General features: G+C 32.8%; 4 protein-coding genes across 4 annotated transcripts in view; 3 read left to right on the forward strand and 1 right to left on the reverse strand.

The window, feature by feature from the left end:
* LOC144845896 (uncharacterized) overlaps positions 1-3138 on the forward strand; it is a 16649-nt gene extending 13511 nt beyond the window's left edge. The window contains exons 12-13 of the mRNA XM_078703400.1: positions 1-191; positions 384-3138. The exon at positions 1-191 is cut by the window's left edge and continues 946 nt beyond it. Of these exons, the coding sequence (XP_078559526.1) occupies positions 1-191; positions 384-901 (709 nt within the window). The 3' untranslated portion in view covers positions 902-3138. The remainder of the gene's footprint in view (positions 192-383) is intronic.
* Positions 3139-3606: 468 nt separating this feature from the next.
* LOC144844408 (geranylgeranyl pyrophosphate synthase-like) lies at positions 3607-10037 on the reverse strand. The gene is made up of 10 exons (XM_078701304.1): positions 9831-10037; positions 8480-8544; positions 8214-8282; positions 7984-8069; positions 7101-7264; positions 6657-6758; positions 6239-6299; positions 5679-5928; positions 5369-5418; positions 3607-5016 (listed from the first exon to the last, which is right to left on the reverse strand). The coding sequence occupies exons 2-10, from the start codon at positions 8498-8500 to the stop codon at positions 4929-4931; spliced, it is 891 nt and encodes a 296-aa protein (XP_078557430.1). The 5' UTR covers positions 8501-8544; positions 9831-10037; the 3' UTR covers positions 3607-4928.
* Positions 10038-10148: 111 nt separating this feature from the next.
* On the forward strand, positions 10149-13672 carry LOC144844409 (uncharacterized). The gene is made up of 4 exons (XM_078701305.1): positions 10149-10194; positions 10660-11083; positions 11513-11745; positions 12099-13672. Coding segments are annotated over exons 1-4 (843 nt in total). The 5' UTR covers positions 10149-10192; the 3' UTR covers positions 12283-13672.
* A 1956-nt stretch (positions 13673-15628) lies between these two features.
* LOC144844960 (C-type mannose receptor 2-like) lies at positions 15629-17584 on the forward strand. Its single transcript, XM_078702076.1, has 4 exons — positions 15629-15686; positions 16018-16218; positions 16827-16943; positions 17292-17584. Exons 1-4 carry the CDS (start codon positions 15629-15631, stop codon positions 17582-17584), a joined length of 669 nt encoding a protein of 222 aa, XP_078558202.1.
* The last annotated feature ends 1187 nt before the right edge of the window (positions 17585-18771 follow it).

Genomic DNA, 18771 nt, shown 5'->3' on the forward strand with positions numbered 1-18771 from the left:
ACAGACATCGAATCCAACACCACCAACATCGCCAGTCAAAATGGATGCTTTTGGTGCTCAACCTTTTGCATCTGATGATACAGGAACATCTGAAGATCTCTTTGGTGCTGTGCCATTTGATGCTGTAGCCACTGTCCTGACTGACTCCGGTCCAAGACACCATGGCAAACACAAAGTACAACAGACTCAAGGTAAACTCCCAAACTTATTAGTTTACATTTTAATATAATTGATTGTTTGTTTTTTGGTACATCTAATTGAGGTGACTTTCTTGTCATGTTCTTTGAAAAGTAAATTAATTTTTTCTAATTTCTGAAAGTTATGATTTTTGTGTATGTATGTAAGAATGTTCATACACAAAGTGTTGTTTTGATATGTTTCAGGTTGCACTAAGAAACAGCATGTTGATAATTCATCTGGTGCTGTAAGGAAGTCAAGAGGCACTCCATCAGGAAGTAGACGTCGGCGTAGTGGAAGCAACAGCTCGCGTTCATCACGGAAAAGCTCTTCAAGTTCAAATTCTTTGAAATCCAGCCCAAACACTCAACCTAGACGCCGCAACTCTGCCGATAGCCTAGATGCATTTGGTTCCAGGCCGTTCAATCCTCACTCGTCTGAACAAACACGGGAACGCTCCCACAGCGATGACACTGTTAACATTCTTGTAGATAGTGGTATTGTCATACCAAATGAGTTTGATAATGACTTTGATCCTCGTGCAGCATCTAATGTCACACCTTCTGGTGCCAAAATACCACAAAGCCCACATTTTGATCCGTTTGGTGCAGCGCCGTTCAAACCACCTGTAAAAGCATTTACCGAGTCAACGAATGACCCAGCAATTTTACGTAAGAATGCGAAAAAAGTACGTAGATTACCACAAGCACCAGCAGCCATATAAACCATTAATATGCATTTGTATAAATTGATTCCTTGATGGATCCTAATTATTGATAATTCATTTAGATATTGCATAGAATATTCCTGTGTTAAAATTGCCCAAATGGCGTTCCATACTTGCTTTACCATACCCTTGTGTGTCTAAAACTGAACATTTTATTTTATGTGAATAGAGGTTGGTAATGTGTAAGCTATACATTAGTAGTAATAATAAAGTGTTTATTATAAAATGTTGATACAAGTAGTGAGCAATACAATTGAATTGCTTTGTAATAATGAAAAAAAAGATATATAGTTTGAATATACTTGTATTTATCATAAGGGAATTTAAACAAATATTTAAACTCATATGGCATTAAAATATTTGTACACTTAATATTATATGCATAATTGTAGAATGAGAACATACATGTACTGTACTTTAGTAGGTCTAGTACTGTGCCAAGTTGATATTAAGATGAGAAATACTGTGTGGTTGTTTCTCATTATCTTGCCTGTAGTAAAATGTCATATAAAACACATCACTGGTAAAGATAGTGACAGTTTAGAGAAAGCAACAGGCTAGAGAAGCTCATTGAGCTTTTTTATGAAATATCCGTGGTATAAAGAATAGAGGTTTAATATTGCATTATGTTGGTCTATATTACTGTAAAAGAGGTAAACCAAACACAATGTCCACTAGTTTGTATCAACTACAGTAGATACTAGTCAGTGTTTCTTGTTGTGGTGGGTTGAATCAACTGATAGACAGTGGCGTATGGGCTATGAGCGCTCACTGTCTAAACCCAGGGCCCCGTAGCTTATGGGGCCCCAGAGCAGTGTCCAGAGGAAAAACAGGCATTAAATATGTCGAAAAAGGCCACTAGTTCCTAAACCACTGCTGATAGAATATGGTATACCATGTTATATAACACAAGCACAGCTTATTAATTAACAATAACAATAGTACTCTCAATCAATGCACTTGAATTTCTATTAATGTTTGAATTAGTTTGTCCGTTTTTGTGGTGAGGGTTAAAATCAACCGATAAAATTTGAAGTGAGGATGATGCAGATAAATAAATAACCAGTCAATGATTTACTTTCATTTTAGTTGATTTTAAAATTGTTTTATGTTTGTGCTATTATTTGTTTGGTACTATATGCATGCAATATTAAAGACAATGATGATGTTACTGTACATAGGGTTAACATATCCTGGGCAACATTTGGGAATGTCATTTGAATGTAGGCTTGTAATAATAGGATCACAGTGTCCTAATAAAGTATAGTTTTTGGTTGGAAATGATATGGAATTCCTGTTAAATGTAAGCATATAATAGCATGGTGAAGAGTGCTGAAGAAGAAAGTATATTTTTGTGTTTTGGAATGATCTGGAGTTCTCTTCTCTAATGCTTTGTTTTAAAATGTATAAACACTGTGTACTTAGTTCTCAATTATTTAATTGTCTACAAAATCTTGATATATAATACCATAAAACCATTCAATGTGCTTTCAAGGTGATAAGTAATAAGTACATGTTTTTGATAAGTAAACACATGTGATGGGTATAATCAGTTAATTTGTTATTAAAATAGGCAATGTGTGTGTTGATATCAGGTATACAAGTTTAATAGTAGGAAGCTTTAAGCTCTGTCTACACTATCAAACTAGTTTGACCAAAAAAAGTGTGATGTGCCCAAATATGGTAGTGTTATGACATCATCGTGTACATTATGATAGTATAGACAGAGCTAATAGCTTTGCGATGATCTAGGAACAACTTACGTCATGTTAATTCATTGTGCGCTTGCAAGGAAGTAAGGACCTGCTTCCTCAATGCGGTTCAATTGGAAGGTCATAGTTCATCACAGACCGAAAGCTCCCTAATAAAGTTTAATTTTGGTCAGTGGTACTGTATTTTTATAGAATGTAACAGTACAATTATAGGACATATTATATTTAAAACTTGTCCCAATTTTGTTTATTTTTTAATGATTATTTTTAAAGTTATATTTTAATAATGGATATTGGTCTGAAGGTCATTTTAAATGACCTATTGATGAACTTTGATCACATTGATTTTTTTTTTACTTCCAACCACCAAAGAATAGTAATCTCGGGCCACTCAATAAAATAATTTTTTAAGCAAATTGGTTTTATTCTAGCATACAGTACTCCTTATCACTGGGTTTTTTTTTCATATTTCATAATAATGTTAAGAAGATGATAAAAAAAATAATAAAATACAGTAATGGAGTTTGTGTTCTTATAGTGTTATTTGTGATTGTGTTATCCATGAACCATAACCCACTACTTTGAAAAAGGGGGTGTATGACCATGCAGGCAAGGTAAAAAGCATAGTATGGTATTTATAATGCGCCCTTCCAAAAAGACCAGAGCGCAATACATACATCAAATACCTAAAATGTATTACTGAATGTTACGGTTAAGATACAGAAATCACATGTGATACACGTGGCACTGTATTACAGAATGTACCTATGATACTACGACAAATTATAAATACAGTACAAGAAGCTACAAAAAAAGAAAACAAGTTTATCTTTAATATTTTAATTTCCTTGTTAATTTCCTTGTTTACAATAAAAGCACCATATAATTCACATCTTGAGTAAAATTGTATCTTTGGAAAAAAAGGTATTAATAAAGTATTACATTCAATTTAAAACAAACATTAACATAAAAACACACAATAATTGCTCCATATATTCAAATTAATATTAAGTATGTAAATAAAATGTGTCATAACATTTCCATGTCTATAAATTTAGGAATCTAAATAAACAATAAAAGAACGTAGGCACATACAGTGGATAACAGTATATGTACTGTAAATCTCTGTCTACACTATCAAACTAGTTTGAAAAAAAATGTAATATGCTCAAATATGGTAGTGATATGACATCATCATGTCTATATATGGGCATATTTTTTTGTCACATAAAATTTGATAGTGTACAGAGAGCTTAAAGAAGCAAACAGGGTGACCTCTAAGTTATGTTCCTGCTAAAACCCTTTAACATCTACATTTTATTTACTGATTGTTTAAGCACCATCAAGAAATACAAATACTATGTGAGAAACGAGGTAACTTAATATGCACATTTTTTTAAATAAATTTTAATTCTTTATTGGTCCACTTTAAATTATTGGCTTTCATGATACACAGTAGGACAACTTTGTTTACATCATTTTTTTAAAAATTATGTATAATATTTTAGTTGAATAAAATAGCAACAAGGACAAATTTTGTTGTGGTTAATATTGCTTCAAAAGGCATATATTGCCATAGTACTTTTATCAAAGTACTTTTGTGAATTAATAATTCTTCAAAACAATTTGGAGATAATATTGCTTTGAAAAGATCGTTTTAATTAATTATTAATTAATACATAATAATTATTAATAATTAATGATTGTTAATTAATTACAGTACAGAGAGAAACTAAAATATAAATAATAATTATAGTGAAAACAGTAAATATTTGGTAAGAGTGAAAAAAGTCACCCAAATGTTCAATAACCGTTCATCAATAGTAGGTTAATTAATTCTGATTAGTTTTCACCCACAACATGTCATAATTGCACAGTTTTTAAAATGTACACACACATCAAAGATAATATTATATCCTTACTGTTATAAGATATTAATTTCAACAATACCAAACATAAAAGCATTATCTGGCCCATGAAGGAATCATGATGGAAACTTTGTTTCGTTCTTCAAATGAACTGGAAAAGTTTCGATTAAAAATCCTTCATTTAATTGTTCCAAGAGACACATATGGAACAATATCATAATATATATACTGCTATTGTATTAATTACAGGGCAAGAGACGGTTATGTACACAACCCCTGTTGCATTGTGTCTGTCTGTCTCAGAATAATTCATATATAGATATTCCTCTTTAGTAGATTTTCCCATTGTAGCCTCAAACATTAATAATAATCAATGTCCAGTAACCCAGGGTTACCAGGGAATTTATTAAAATAAATACAATTGCCTAAATTGACTATTTACCATCAAAATTCCTTATAAACAACAGAGAGTTCCTTGATTAAATTGATCAGATCAGCATTTCCTCCTAAGGTTTCGATTTCAGTTAGAACCCTACAGAAAAAAATACAAATATATAATATGTATACTCCAGATAATTTCATTGACAGAGATATAGAGACTTTGTACATTTGTCAAAAATAAACATTTTTGCTATTACATACATCCAAACAATAACCAATACATTCGGGTATACAGTCATGTTAAAGATGTATTGTCCCCCAAAAACATGAAAAATCATAATTTAAAATTAAATATGTTTGGCTTTAAATTACATTTTTTTTTCAGGTAAATTATTTTTTTTCTGATCCAGTTTTTGGTCAAAGTGAATAACTATTATGTGACATTAAAATGACATATTAAAAAAAATATTTATAGTAGTTAAAAGCTGTAATATTAAAGTTACCTTTCTTCTAAATCATTCAACACCTTTCTTGTATAGTCCAGTGATCCCAACTGTAAAAAAAAAATGAAAAGTAACAATTGCAACAAATAACCTTTTCACATTAAGGGGACACTTTCGAACACAACAGTGTTCCTTTAATAGGCATGTACCCTTAATAGCGGTGACCACTCAATACTATTATTTCGTTTATTATTTTATTTTATTTACATATTTTGTTTATTTTTTAAATTGAATTTTAAATATCTGATCTTATATTTTGTTATATATTGATTGATTGATAGATTGATTAACCTGAATAATCTATACTGACCTCTTGTAGTCGTTTGACACACAATTTCTTAACCTCCACATCTTCGGTTCGTTGACGAAGTATGTTAGCAATGATGGCGCTGCCGTTTGATTCTTTTTGAATTCCATGGATTAGCGGGAATGAAAATTTCCCTTCAGTCAGATCTTCGCAAAATGTCTTAGCATTTGAATATTCTAAAGAGCACAAATTTGCATAATCATCTCTGATTTGAAAAAACAGGCCAATAGCTTCTGATACTGGTTGAAAATCACTATAAACAAACACAAAAAAGAAAAAAAACTACAGTATTAGTCCATATATGGACATGATGATGTCATATCGCTACCATATTTGAGCATATCACACTTTTTTTGTCAAACTAGTTTGATCAAATCAAAGAAAACCAATTAAAAAATTGATTTAAAGAACATTGTCATAAATTTTAAAAAATATAAATGTGTATAATTAGCATATTGTTGTATTTAGAGATATATTAGCAATTAAACCTATAAGAAATGACAAAACGTGAAAAAACAGAAACAGTTTCTATGGTTACACATTTTAAAAAGAGAAAACCAAACCTTTTAACTTGGCTAAATAACTGCATAAGGTCTATAGATAAATTAAATAGCCCACCAGTTTCTGAAGAAAAAAAGTTCAAAACACTACAATAAGAGATTTATGAAAAGTAGAAAAATAGACTAATAAGGTGTAAACACCAGGCCAATGAATAAGTTATTACTTATATTAGTTCACAATTAGACAAAAAGAATTGTCATATTCAATTGAGTACTTCTTGTATTGGAAATTCTAAACCGATTGTACTCAACAGAAAATCATTTAAATATAAAACATTAACAACACAAACTTTTTCGTTAAGAACAATCTCAACGCTCAAAATATAAGTACTCAACAGAAAAACTATACTCAACGGTAAAGTCCCAATCGAATGCGACAAATATATGATTATCCAAACCAAATATCATTTATTAATCTTACTTTTTATCACCATTTTTTTATAAGCATCTTCTGTTGGACATGTATGGGTATCCCGCCACCAGATGTCCATCCCTTGTCCTTCATGGAGTTCACACATACGATCTATAAGGGAGAAAAGGTCTGATTTGAGTTTCCAGCCTAATTTTATGGTTCATAGTTCATTTTATTTGTCCAAAAGGAAATTTATGTTGATTTTAATAATGCAGTTATCTCAAAACTACACAGCCAGAACAACCAATCTTCTTGTTGTATTTAAAAAGCATATTCTTTCTAAACTACTAAAGATTTTTAAAAATCACTCAAGCGTAACCAGGAGTGTCAAAGGTTATTGCAAGGTCATTGTTTTATAGAATATCTGTAAAGCTCTGTCTACACTATCAAACTATCACATTTGTTTGTCACATAAAGTTTGATAATGTAGACAAGGCCTCAGAGACAACAAACCTGCAAATATATGAGCACACTTTGGGTGATTTAAAGAGAGAATTTTTTGTAGAGCTACAAAGTAGACATAATTGCCGGTATTGATTGTCTGTGGAATTCCATACAAATGGTGAGCTACAGGTTGGCCACGCCTTAAACTAGAATTGTCTTCTATATCATCAATTCTATAAAAAAAAATACATGACAAATCAGTTATATATGTAATAATAATATTATAAAGGACAAAAACAAATGCTCAGGGGTTCTAAACAGGTGTTTCGTGGGTGCATTTCATATGGACTGTGAAAAGCTACTACTGAAAAGAAATAAAACTGTTTTAAATGACAATAATGTTTTGTAATCCCCCAAGGGAAAAAGAAAGCTTTTCTTGTTTGTGCAAATTTGTTATTTGGTATTTAATTGCTTACACTTACAATAATACTTCCATCCAATGTTCTATACTAATACTTTATGACCTTGTTTACTGAATAAAACAACTTGTTCTATAAGCATTCTCAAAAGCTTAATCATTGAGTACAGGATACAAGTTTACTTATATAGATTTATTAAATCTCTGCTGATTTTTTAAAGTTTGTTCAGAGAAGAGTGAAATTAAGTTATTTTTTATGTTTATCAAACCGGTTATGGGCAGTGTTTCAACGTTATTCGTTTTGGGATAAATACAATTTATTATGGCTTCTTTTTCATACTCTTTGCAATAAAAATTGAATTGTGAGTAAATTACAAATATTAAAATTAGTGTAAATATAAAATGAATAAAATTTTCTACCAGAAAACCATTGATATAAAAAAACCTGGTATCATTATTATATATACAGACTAAAAACATTACATTACAAAATATACAATCCAAAAAATAAACTAAATAAACACTGTGACTTACAATAAACTTGCATTGTGTAGCATTTGTGTCCCGTCAGCAATAAGTTCTAACTTATCCTCTGGTACATTAAGCCAGTGGTTGAATGCCTTAAAATAAAACATATTTTACTTAATAAATAATAATATTTTTTACTCATAAATTAGAACTCAATTCATTTTTGCTGCTTTTTAATAATTGTGTTGAATTTGAATAAATACCAATATATATATAAACAAAGTTAACAATGGTACCTTAATCAGTTTTATTCTAATCTGTTTACCAGGAACTCTAAGGCAATACTTATATGGCTCAAGTACAATCTGAAATAAATATAGAATAATTAGTATTTGATTACAAAATTATACAAAGGTTATGGAAAAACAGCCTGTACAAACCGCTTTTACAGTATGTATTGTATTATTGTATATTTAGTAGAATTTGTATTTTAGTTTTTTATTTAGACTTTTATTATAGATTACAATATTATATTATAAATACTTAAACTAATATGCCTTACCTCACTAAATTCAGAGTCCATGATGATAAACTCAAAGCAGGTACTTTATAATTTCATGTACAAAGCTGAAGAAGATAAGATACTTTAAATTTACAAATTACATAGTTTTCATTAGTACAGTTATAGTAGTGCTCAATCCAGTGGCCTGAGGCCTCTGGTTTAAGGACCCTTACAGTAGTTGCCCTCCCACGCTCAAGGCCTAGGACATTTTTAGCCTTTTTTGATATATATTCTAATGCCTTTTATTTTCCTCTGTGCGCTGCTCAGGGGCCCCTGTAAGCCGTTAAGCCACTGGTTCAATCTCGGCACTGTATAGGTTATGCTACATTACCTGTATGCAAGTATTACCCATTAGATTCACATACAGTACCACCACAAACAATACAAATGTCTTAATCTATGAACAATACACACATGTATGGATGGATGATGAATTATTACCATCATTGCATCATAGTTTTCAAATTCATTCTGAGTATATCTTGGCAAGTGGAAGATAAACCCATTTATTAAATCTAGAGCTAAACACATGTATTTTGCTAAACAACTCATTAGTAACACGTACATTTATTTAATTTTATCAACAACAATAACATTGCGTGACTAGTTTGCTTTGTCTACATTGTTGCTGAACAAAACTACAGCCCATGATTGATAAGAACTCTGTGAAAAATTATGTACCAATTCAGCTACTGATTGACCCTGGATAACATGGTTCCAGGTACTGTGGAGGCAGTTGTTTTTCAATGCTTTTAAACGATTTTTTGACTTATTATAAAATGAAATAAGAAACATATTATCATAGAATGCAAACAAAAAACATTCAATAACAACAAATATTGTACTGGAAATATGTTAATAAAACATTATCATCATTCATCAACAGCTGAAATTGATTCAGTGTTGCTTGGATTTAAATCGATGACAGCGTAGGCCTATGTAATAATATACAGTATCCTAATGTTATTTATAACTTTTAAAGTAGATCCTTGTCATTTGGTTGGAGCAGGAAAAAGTGAATTTCACTTTTCTCTGGTCATTTCAAAACTTGATAATACCACAAAAATGTATACGCATCATTTGGTAGGATTAGGCGAAACGTCTCGGGCCAAACCGTCTCTGGGTCGAAACATACCCTGATGTGGCCAACTGGCATAGATAGATAGTACAGTACTAAGTATATAGGCCTAGCTAGTAGTGTAGAGGCCTAGCTAGGCGGATAGGAAGAGGCTAGGAGGCGTAGATACGGGAACTAGGGGCTAGGGCTGGGAAAGAGGTTGGCTAGCTTTTGCTGGGGCACTATTATTGATATTATGAAATACACTGTATACTTTAAGATTATCATACTTACTTATTAATTAGATTAACTGACTTCAAATTATCTTCCGGGCCGGCCGAGGCCAAATAAATATCATCAACAAAAGACATGTGACACATACAAATACGACGAAAAACAAATGTGGTGGCGCAATTTCAGTTTGGGCATCCAGGAAAAGCAATCTCTGCCCTCCTCTTTGCTGGCCTAAGAATGCTGGCCTAGGCCTAGAATATTCCGAACTAAAGTAAATATTGAGACCCTAGTACTAGGCCTAGTGCTGAATCCGAACCTAGTAGGAGGCTAGTGTACGGACTAGGTCTACTCACTAAGCCTAGGAAGTTCAATAAAATCCACCTATATGTACGTGATGGAAGTAGCTATCAGAACGTTGAACCATGTATGTAAATCAGCACTATCTCTACCATGCATCCAGTTCCCTGTTAAATATACTGTACATTAGGCAAGGCAAGGCAAGGCGTTAAACACATACTGTAGGTGAACTTGGCAATAAGAAACTTTTAATTAAACACACTGTGCCGATAAAATAAATTCATTCACTACTTCAATTTTGGTCTTGCTTAAATTTTATCATCTGCCCCGTTTTTCAACAACTTAAAATTTCTGAGCGTCTCAAATCCCAAAATTGTGCTTATTACATTAAAATGTTTTTACAACTCTGCCCCATCCTACACTCAAGACCTTACAGTATATCCATTTATCAACATAGTCGTTGTTACCGTTCATTTCTTCAAGCACCTAAAACAAACTTGGCAAATTCCACTTCTCAAATCACATTATTAGTACTACATAAGAAATTAACTAAAATAGGCACTTACCAATATGTTTGGGATTTTTTTTTCAGGTCACTGATTAAAGTCCTTCCATGGGAAGACATCATCATTCCAAAAATCTTGTCATATTTTTCCCTAAAAGAAGTCTTTCGACTTCGACAAATCTGCAAAGACTTCCAAACAATTGTTGACATCTACCTTCAACAGCTTCAGTTCCTTGATTTATCTGACATAAAGAATATACTATCACCTGAGACCTTTCAGGCTGTTACGCAATCAAGATGCTTTCGGAGATTAAAATTCGCTGGTTTAAAATGGATGAAAGATGATAACGTTGTACAGGTTATTACAAATAATAAAGTTTTACAGACATTGGATCTGACAGATGGACTGAGTTTGACTGGAATCACAATTCAAACAATTGCTGTCAGTTGCAAATTCCTGCAGAAACTTTTTCTTAAGAACTGTCATTGGATCCAGTCTCCACTATTGGAGGTAATTCACTTTTTTAAGGGTCTTCTTGGCTTAAAAGCTTTGCTTATTTTCAGTTCCCTTTTCATAACTTTTTGATGACATATTTTTACATATCCTTAGTTTTATGGAATAAGTTTATTTTGATTGATTTAATATTCTAAACCTAGGATGTATATACAGGCAAACTTACTACCCTCTTACAACCTTCTTGCAATCCTTGTTGCCTATCACCAAATTTTTCTACCCCTGTACGCATCATTAAGTATACTGTAACTCAGTACTATTGTATAATTTTCAATGTACTACTACTTTGATCGTTTAAGACTTTTCAATCGTATTAAGATATTCGAAAATGAGCCAAAACCAGAATAGAACCCAGAATTTCAAAGTCCAAACATGTTTTGACACCAAAACCATGAGACCCTTTATTTGCTATCATTATACTTGTAGTTACTATTGGTCGAGTGTAATAGATTGACGCACCTTGATCTTACTGCTTGTTGGGAGCTGACGGATGATACTGTGTACGTCATATGTACTACGCAACAGGACCTGAAATGGTTATCAGTAGCAAAGATCTATGGTATAACAAACAGATCAATTGAAATCATCATAAGTGAAAGGAAGAAAATAGAGTATTTGGATGTTGAAGGATGTTGGAGAATTACAAGTCCATTTATAAGGTATTTCTATTTATCTAATGCAAAATCATTTAGGTGTAATTCTTTTTGTATATTGTTGCCACAAAAATACACACTTTCATATTCTCTTAATTTGGAAATCTACAAGTAAAGTGCATTTGTTCAATACTAGTTACACTATTTGTTGTCTTTGTCTATATTAGTACAGTACTTGATTGATACAAAGGTCCTTAAATATAATCCCACCACACAAAATTAACCCATTAAATATTAAGGAAACATGTTATCTTATGCCATAGATAGATATACCATAGATACTACTGTATATATAATAGTTGAATATGATATATTTGATTGTGATATTATTATTATTAATGTTTTTTTTTTTATAACAGAAGTCTTGGTACAAATTGTCCAAGTCTAAAAGAACTGCATGTAAATGACTGTAAGGCAATTAATGAGGCAAGTCTAGCACGATTACGTGTACGTGGGGTGAAGATAGATACGCGGCCACCTCAACAATACCGCCATGTTGTTGATGCAATGGGCATGCGTATGCATCTTAATCTTGCGCTATGAATTATAAATGATGCAAGATTACGTGGAGTAAATATAGATACGCGGCCACCTCAACAGTACCGCCATGTTGTTGATGCAATGGGCATGCGTATGCATCTTAATCTTGCGCTATGAATTATAAATGATGCAAGATTACGTGGAGTAAATATAGATACGCGGCCACCTCAACAGTACCGCCATGTTGTTGATGCAATGGGCATGCGTATGCATCCTAATCTTGCGCTATGAATTATAAATGATGCAAGATTACGTGGAGTAAATATAGATACGCGGCCACCTCAACAGTACCGCCATGTTGTTGATGCAATGGGCATGCGTATGCATCTTAATCTTGCGCTATGAATTATAAATGATGCAAGATTACGTGGAGTAAATATAGATACGCGGCCACCTCAACAGTACTGCCATGTTGTTGATGCAATGGGCATGCGTATGCATCTTAATCTTGCGCTATGAATTATTTAACTAAAATCATAATGGAAACTCATTTCCAGATGACAAACATAGAATATATATATAAAAAATAAGTTACAAAATTAGTTATGATTATTATAGAAAATATAGATTAGAGTCCTGAGGTGATTACATTATGATATTGCCTTGATTAGTCCTATTATTCATTCATTATACTATAAGAATTTATATTAAAGTTCATCTTATTACTGGCACACCAAGGCAATATCAAATTGCCTTGATCGCATTAAGTAATTTTAAATAAATTGCCGGTAAATACCAAACAGGTTATTGAGTTCCACCGAATTACAGCATGATGATCATTGGTAGTGTTATTCACTTTATACTAATAATATATTGCCCTACGTTGTAAATTTATAAATAAAACATTTATTATACACACTTCTAATATAGTAGTACTGCTAAGTACTACTTAAGGTTATAACCAGAGTTTTATTCTTAGTGTTGTAACTTCCATTTGTGTTGTCTGGTACATAACCCGAGTGCTAATAATAAAAAGAAACTTGACCGTATAATGAAAACTGCAAGTAAAGTAATAGGTAGAAACGTCAATACGTCGTAATATACAGGCGTCATGTTTTAGCCAAGTTAAGAAAATAATGGAGGATAGTTAATAATTCAGGTAGAATCCGCCCTTTAAAATGCAATACTATACTACTCGATGTAGGAAATCATTTGTCACAACTCAATGCATGTATCCAACTCAGCATTTCAAAGATAGTTATTTATTGTATCCTTCTTGAAACCATGTCATTTTTCTAGTATTAGTCTTTATATATTGTATTGATTTTTATTACTGTTATATTTTCTGTATAATGTGTGGAATTAAGCATCAAGAAAAACAAATTTCATGTTCACCTTGTGGTCATGACAATAAAGATTTATCTTATCTGATCTTTCAGTTTACAAATGAAAATTTACGTCTTTGTTTGTATTGAACAGGGAGCTGTAAAGTTCTGTCTACACTATCAAACTAGACAATAAAGTGTGATGTACCAAAATATGGTAGTAGTATGACATCATAATGTATGGGCACATCACATTTTTTTGTCACATAAAGTTTGATAGCGTAGGCAGAGCTTAACTTAACTTGAATTGACATCTCCCCCATCCCTCCTCCAGCCAGCATCCAGCCTCTGTGCATTAATATAATAATCAAAACCAAAAAAAGATGAATGAATTATGAATATTCCAGATCAAAAACCAAGCCACCATGGAAAGACCACCACAATAAACTTAAGTGCATCCTTTGGTCATTTAATTTCCGTTAACATTTTAATATTAAAATAATATTATTAATATAATAATAATGATTTGTATATGATTTTCATTTTTTCTTAAGTAATGTTGTTGGCTACACATGCTCAGTGTGGTTTCACACTTTTTTTTGTTTACCGTTGTCGCGTTGTTCCATCTGTTTAATCTGCAACTGACTCGTCTTCACCAAACACCTGTAGACGACGAGAGGAGAATTTTAAATATCATTTACCTCTCCTGTAAGTGACTGTAAGTAAATTATCATTTTTTAGTATGTTTATTTCACATTGAGTAATTAATTACTTCATCAACATTTATAGTTTTCATTTCTAAACAATTTTTCGGACAGAATATTCAGTAACGGTTGTATGAAACATAATACCAACAAAATGGAAAAGTTAGAACGATATAATTGGATTACAAAAGATGTGATTCTATTCACCTTTGACCTCAATTTCGCTCAAGACATTTCTAGTTTAGAAAAATAGGAGTAGAGTTAGGGACCATTTCTTACTCAAAATGATGGTACCTTAAGCCGATCATAATATACCCCAACTTCAGATCCGTTGGTATTTCATGAAATATGGTATTAAACTCTAATCGATATTTGATTTTGTATATATACATATTTTTTTTACTACTTTTAAATACATAAGTATCAGAAATATGTATAGAAATAATTTGTTGAAGGCCATAATGTAACATAACAGTTGTTCACTTTTTCCAAAAATTGTAATTTAAAGAAAAAATATTCCATTGTTTTTAGAAATAAGTCATTGGGTTTTTCGTTAAATTTAACTGTATTTTTATGCGTGAAATCATTATTTTTGTACCGTTTTGGCAAAAGTGAAGACATGATTAAACTACAGAACTATTCAAAGTTGGATTTGTTTAAATCTTTATTTTTTGGGGGGACAATACATCACCAATAAAAGTAGGATGAACCAACATAACACAAATATTATAATATTCAATATATATGTATTTATGACTTATAGTTAGAGATATTAAACAAGATATTATTGTTATGATATTAATCATTACATTCAAATATATAATTGAATTTATTTATGAAACATTGTAGATCACTTATTGTGTTATTTAACTTTAGGAATACATTCTAAGCTAGAGGGTACTCCGAGAGTACAAACCTCCGCCTACTGTAAAATTCCCCTACATAATAGTTTTTTGTGGACCTTGATCTTTGACCCTGACCCTTCAAAATTTAACCACAATTATATGATGTGTCATTGATCATTGTGGCTAAGTTTGGTGAGAATCGGATAAAAACTGTGGTCTCTAGGCAGTAAAATAGTTTTGTTAGTTGTGACCTTGACCTATGACCTTTTCCCCTCAAATTCGAACTCGTCCGAGCTTTTGGGGCATAGATCATTGTTGCCAAATTTGGTGAGAATCGGATAAAAACTGTGCCTCCAGGCTGTTCACAGACACACAAACACACACACAAACACACACAAACATACAGGGGTGAAAACATAACCTCCTTGGCGGAGGTAATAACAGCAATCAGTATTTCTATTGTTATTTTGCATTGAATAACTGAATGAAAAAGAATGTATTTTTTTTTCATGACAGAAAACACATTATAGATTAGATGTCTGTGTTTCTTAAGATCCTATGCTTTCTGTTTCCAATCATTGTGTATGTCAGAGGTAAGTTGGCTTACTACCTTTATTACTTTTCCAAAATCTGTTTGCATCTCAGGAAAAACATGCATTTGTAGTATAACAAGGCCATATACATGGCTGCAGTCGCGTGCTCAAGTTAGTGTTTACCGACCAACCAACCGACATAGTGAGTTGTAGAGTCGCGTTGTACGCGTACGCGACTAAAAATCATCTCCGATACCTTGGGCAGATTTCCATACTTATATTTCAGGGACTTAACCTTTCTCTTTTGCTTTCTAATAAGGTATAAATCAATGCCCACCTTCTCCTTGGCAAATATGGAGTGGAAGATGTTATTTGTTTATTACCAACCCAGTGGATTGGTTTGATTCAAGAGAAGCCTGCAAACAACGTGGTGGTGATCTTGCTGTCATAAGTTCGAGTGAAGAACACGATTTAATACACACCAAACTTCTGGAATCGGGACTATATGATGATGTCTTTATCGGTCTAAATAATGTAAATTACTTAAACAGTTATCATTGGATTGGTTCTGGAGAATTCTCAAATTATATAGGTAATTAATAATTATAGGCTGTTAGCTATTTGTTCTACCATCGAAACAAATCGTTGATCTGCATCATGTACTGACTTGATGCTACGAAGGTTGGCCACCATGGTTCAATCACATCTGCGTTTGTTTTGAGATTCAATCTCAAGACAATGTATAGCATTCTACTTGATGTCATCACCACTCAATGTTCCTCTCTTCATTCCTCTTGCTTGTTAGACCTTCAATAGGCTTGCTACATCCACTGAAACCATAACACAGCCGTATCTTCGGCTGATATTTCTGGAAATTACAGAAATAAGATGCCTTCGTCTCCGCACTACATTGTCTTCTGTATACCTGTCTTGAGTTATGTTAATTATATAGATCTAATGTATTGGTACTTCTATAAGATCGTTTATTGATACCCCATATCTCGCTCAGTTGCCTCTCAATAGGTCGAAGCATGAATTAAGTCTATTCCTTAATCTATGTCGAAGAGAGTAAGGTCTTCAGCAGAATTAGATGTATGCGAGATAAGACTGCTTTTTTAAAGCCGTTGCAACTTGTTTTTTTAGATATTTTTGGAATTTTTTTTTGGAAAAATAACGATTATGCCTATTCCTTTTACACAGTTTTGGATATTAATAGTACAAGTACGGAGTTGGAGAGATGTGTTACTCTTAATAATAATCAAACTGAATTGGTTGGTGTTAACTGCAGCAGCAGCAGACATGCTTTGTGTGAAACAGGTAAGGAGAAAATAATAATGTATGTAGGCCTATTCTTCCTATTGTGCTCCCTCATACAACTACGTCTCCGGCGGCACAGCGTTTGTGTCTCTACCATGATTCATATTATCGATTTGGTCACATAAACGGAAATGGGGTGGGAGGTGGATGATAAGAATTGGTATATGCTGTCTTGGTCTCACAGGTTTGCGAAGAAGAAGGTAAAAGATCCGATAACTAATTGTCATTTCAACTGCGCCCTATTTATATTACGTAAGAATAAGATTAAAACATTTTTGTCAATATTGCTAAACATTTTGCGATTTTTAAATGCACATATCGCAGTGACAACTCTTTATTTATATATAGCGCCGTATCACCAACCGTGTAAGACAACCGACTGGGTACACTGGAATCGTAAATGTTATATTCCGCTCGCTGATCCCGTCAAAACTACATTTGATGAAGCAAGAAGCCACTGCCTCGAAAATGACTCGGATTTTGTCGTCATCGACACAGTTGAAGAGAAGGCAATGATCTTGGAGTTAGTTAAGCCGTATTCGAACGATTTTCCTGGGTTCTGGCTGGGAATTTATAGATTCGGCGATAGTGACAACTACGTTAGTTTTGATGGAAGAGAGCTTACTTGGTCAAGTATGTGAACACTAATTAATAACTGATGAATTTAAAACAATAATTTGTATGTTAGGTCTATTACATTGTTCGGACTGTGGCACAGCAGACGAGTTTCGCCTCTGGTAGCATGTTGCCGCCACAATGTGAATTGATAATAACTCAAATCTAATCGTTTTTCTCACTTTCTGTATCAGAATGGGGAAGTGGTGAGCCACAGGGTGCATTAACAAATGAACGATGCGCAATGAGTAAAACTGCTTCTGGTTGGTGGTATGATGTAAAGTGTAATAGCAAACGATTTACAATTCCAATTTGTGAAAAGGGTAAGGCAAAACGTAAATAAGCATCTTTGTTTCTATCAGAAGCGTGTCCAGAGAGTTTTAAACTCTGCTCAGGCTGAAGTACAATTATTTTGTTCAATATGAATCGAGGACATTAATTACTGCCTTTGAGAAAATAGCTATTTTTAACTATTGATTACGCTTAAGGCCTACGAGTAGAGCATCGTATGACGAGGTTCGTCGGAGGCTGTCTGAGTTGAATCTCGACGAGATCATTGTTAGGTCGTCGGGAGAACTTTAAACATGTTTTTTATTCTCCCGACAAGACGACTAGTCGTACGACGCTGTCTGATTTGGCCTTAAATCTACGGGATAAAACGATAGAAATGCCACCATATTACCTATGTTTGTATGCGTTTTCTTTTAGATGTGATCAACATGTATAAGATTACCAACGGTTGTTTGACTGGTGATGTGATCGGGTCTGTATGGACACGTTCTAATATTAGATGTGTTCACGCTTGTTGGAGGAATCATCAATGTACCTCATTCAACATCATAAAGAAGGGACCCATGCAGTATCAATGCCAACTGATGAAAAGCACAGATGAGAGCACAGATGATGTCAGCATTCATCAGAAATGTTACAATTATCAAATTATTACATTTTAAGATACATAATGATAAATATACTATATAAATCATTATATAGTTATCAAACACAGGTAAATATATATAACTAGACAAAGTTAAAACAAATCAACTGGACTTTACTTATTCATGGCAACAACAATCGGTCAGATGATGCGTCCAGGACGAGAAACGTTGCCACTAAGTCCAGTTTATTTATATTGTCCACTTGTATCAATTTAAATTATCTCTCCTTAGTAACTACAGGCCTCTACACATTATAGCCCTGCCAAATAGTGATT

Source organism: Antedon bifida, chromosome 6, assembly GCF_963402885.1.
Source record: "Antedon bifida chromosome 6, ecAntBifi1.1, whole genome shotgun sequence".
NCBI lineage: Eukaryota > Metazoa > Echinodermata > Crinoidea > Comatulida > Antedonidae > Antedon > Antedon bifida.

What these genes read in the sequence shown, in the direction of transcription:
- LOC144844408 (XM_078701304.1), bottom strand. Translation starts at nt 8,500, where the DNA reads ATGGACTCTGAATTTAGTGAG. An exon ending in TTAGAATAAAACTGATTAAG is followed by an intron (nt 8,070 to 8,213) that starts GTACCATTGTTA and finishes TTTTATTTTAAG; the next exon opens with GCATTCAACCACTGGCTTAA. An exon ending in TTATTTAGCCAAGTTAAAAG is followed by an intron (nt 5,929 to 6,238) that starts GTTTGGTTTTCT and finishes GTTTGTTTATAG; the next exon opens with TGATTTTCAACCAGTATCAG.
- LOC144844409 (XM_078701305.1), top strand. An exon ending in TCCAGTCTCCACTATTGGAG is followed by an intron (nt 11,084 to 11,512) that starts GTAATTCACTTT and finishes TTATACTTGTAG; the next exon opens with TTACTATTGGTCGAGTGTAA. An exon ending in ATTACAAGTCCATTTATAAG is followed by an intron (nt 11,746 to 12,098) that starts GTATTTCTATTT and finishes TTTTTATAACAG; the next exon opens with AAGTCTTGGTACAAATTGTC.
- LOC144844960 (XM_078702076.1), top strand. Translation starts at nt 15,629, where the DNA reads ATGTCTGTGTTTCTTAAGATCCTATGCTTTCTGTTTCCAATCATTGTG. An exon ending in AATCATTGTGTATGTCAGAG is followed by an intron (nt 15,687 to 16,017) that starts GTAAGTTGGCTT and finishes TTACCAACCCAG; the next exon opens with TGGATTGGTTTGATTCAAGA. An exon ending in AGAATTCTCAAATTATATAG is followed by an intron (nt 16,219 to 16,826) that starts GTAATTAATAAT and finishes CCTTTTACACAG; the next exon opens with TTTTGGATATTAATAGTACA.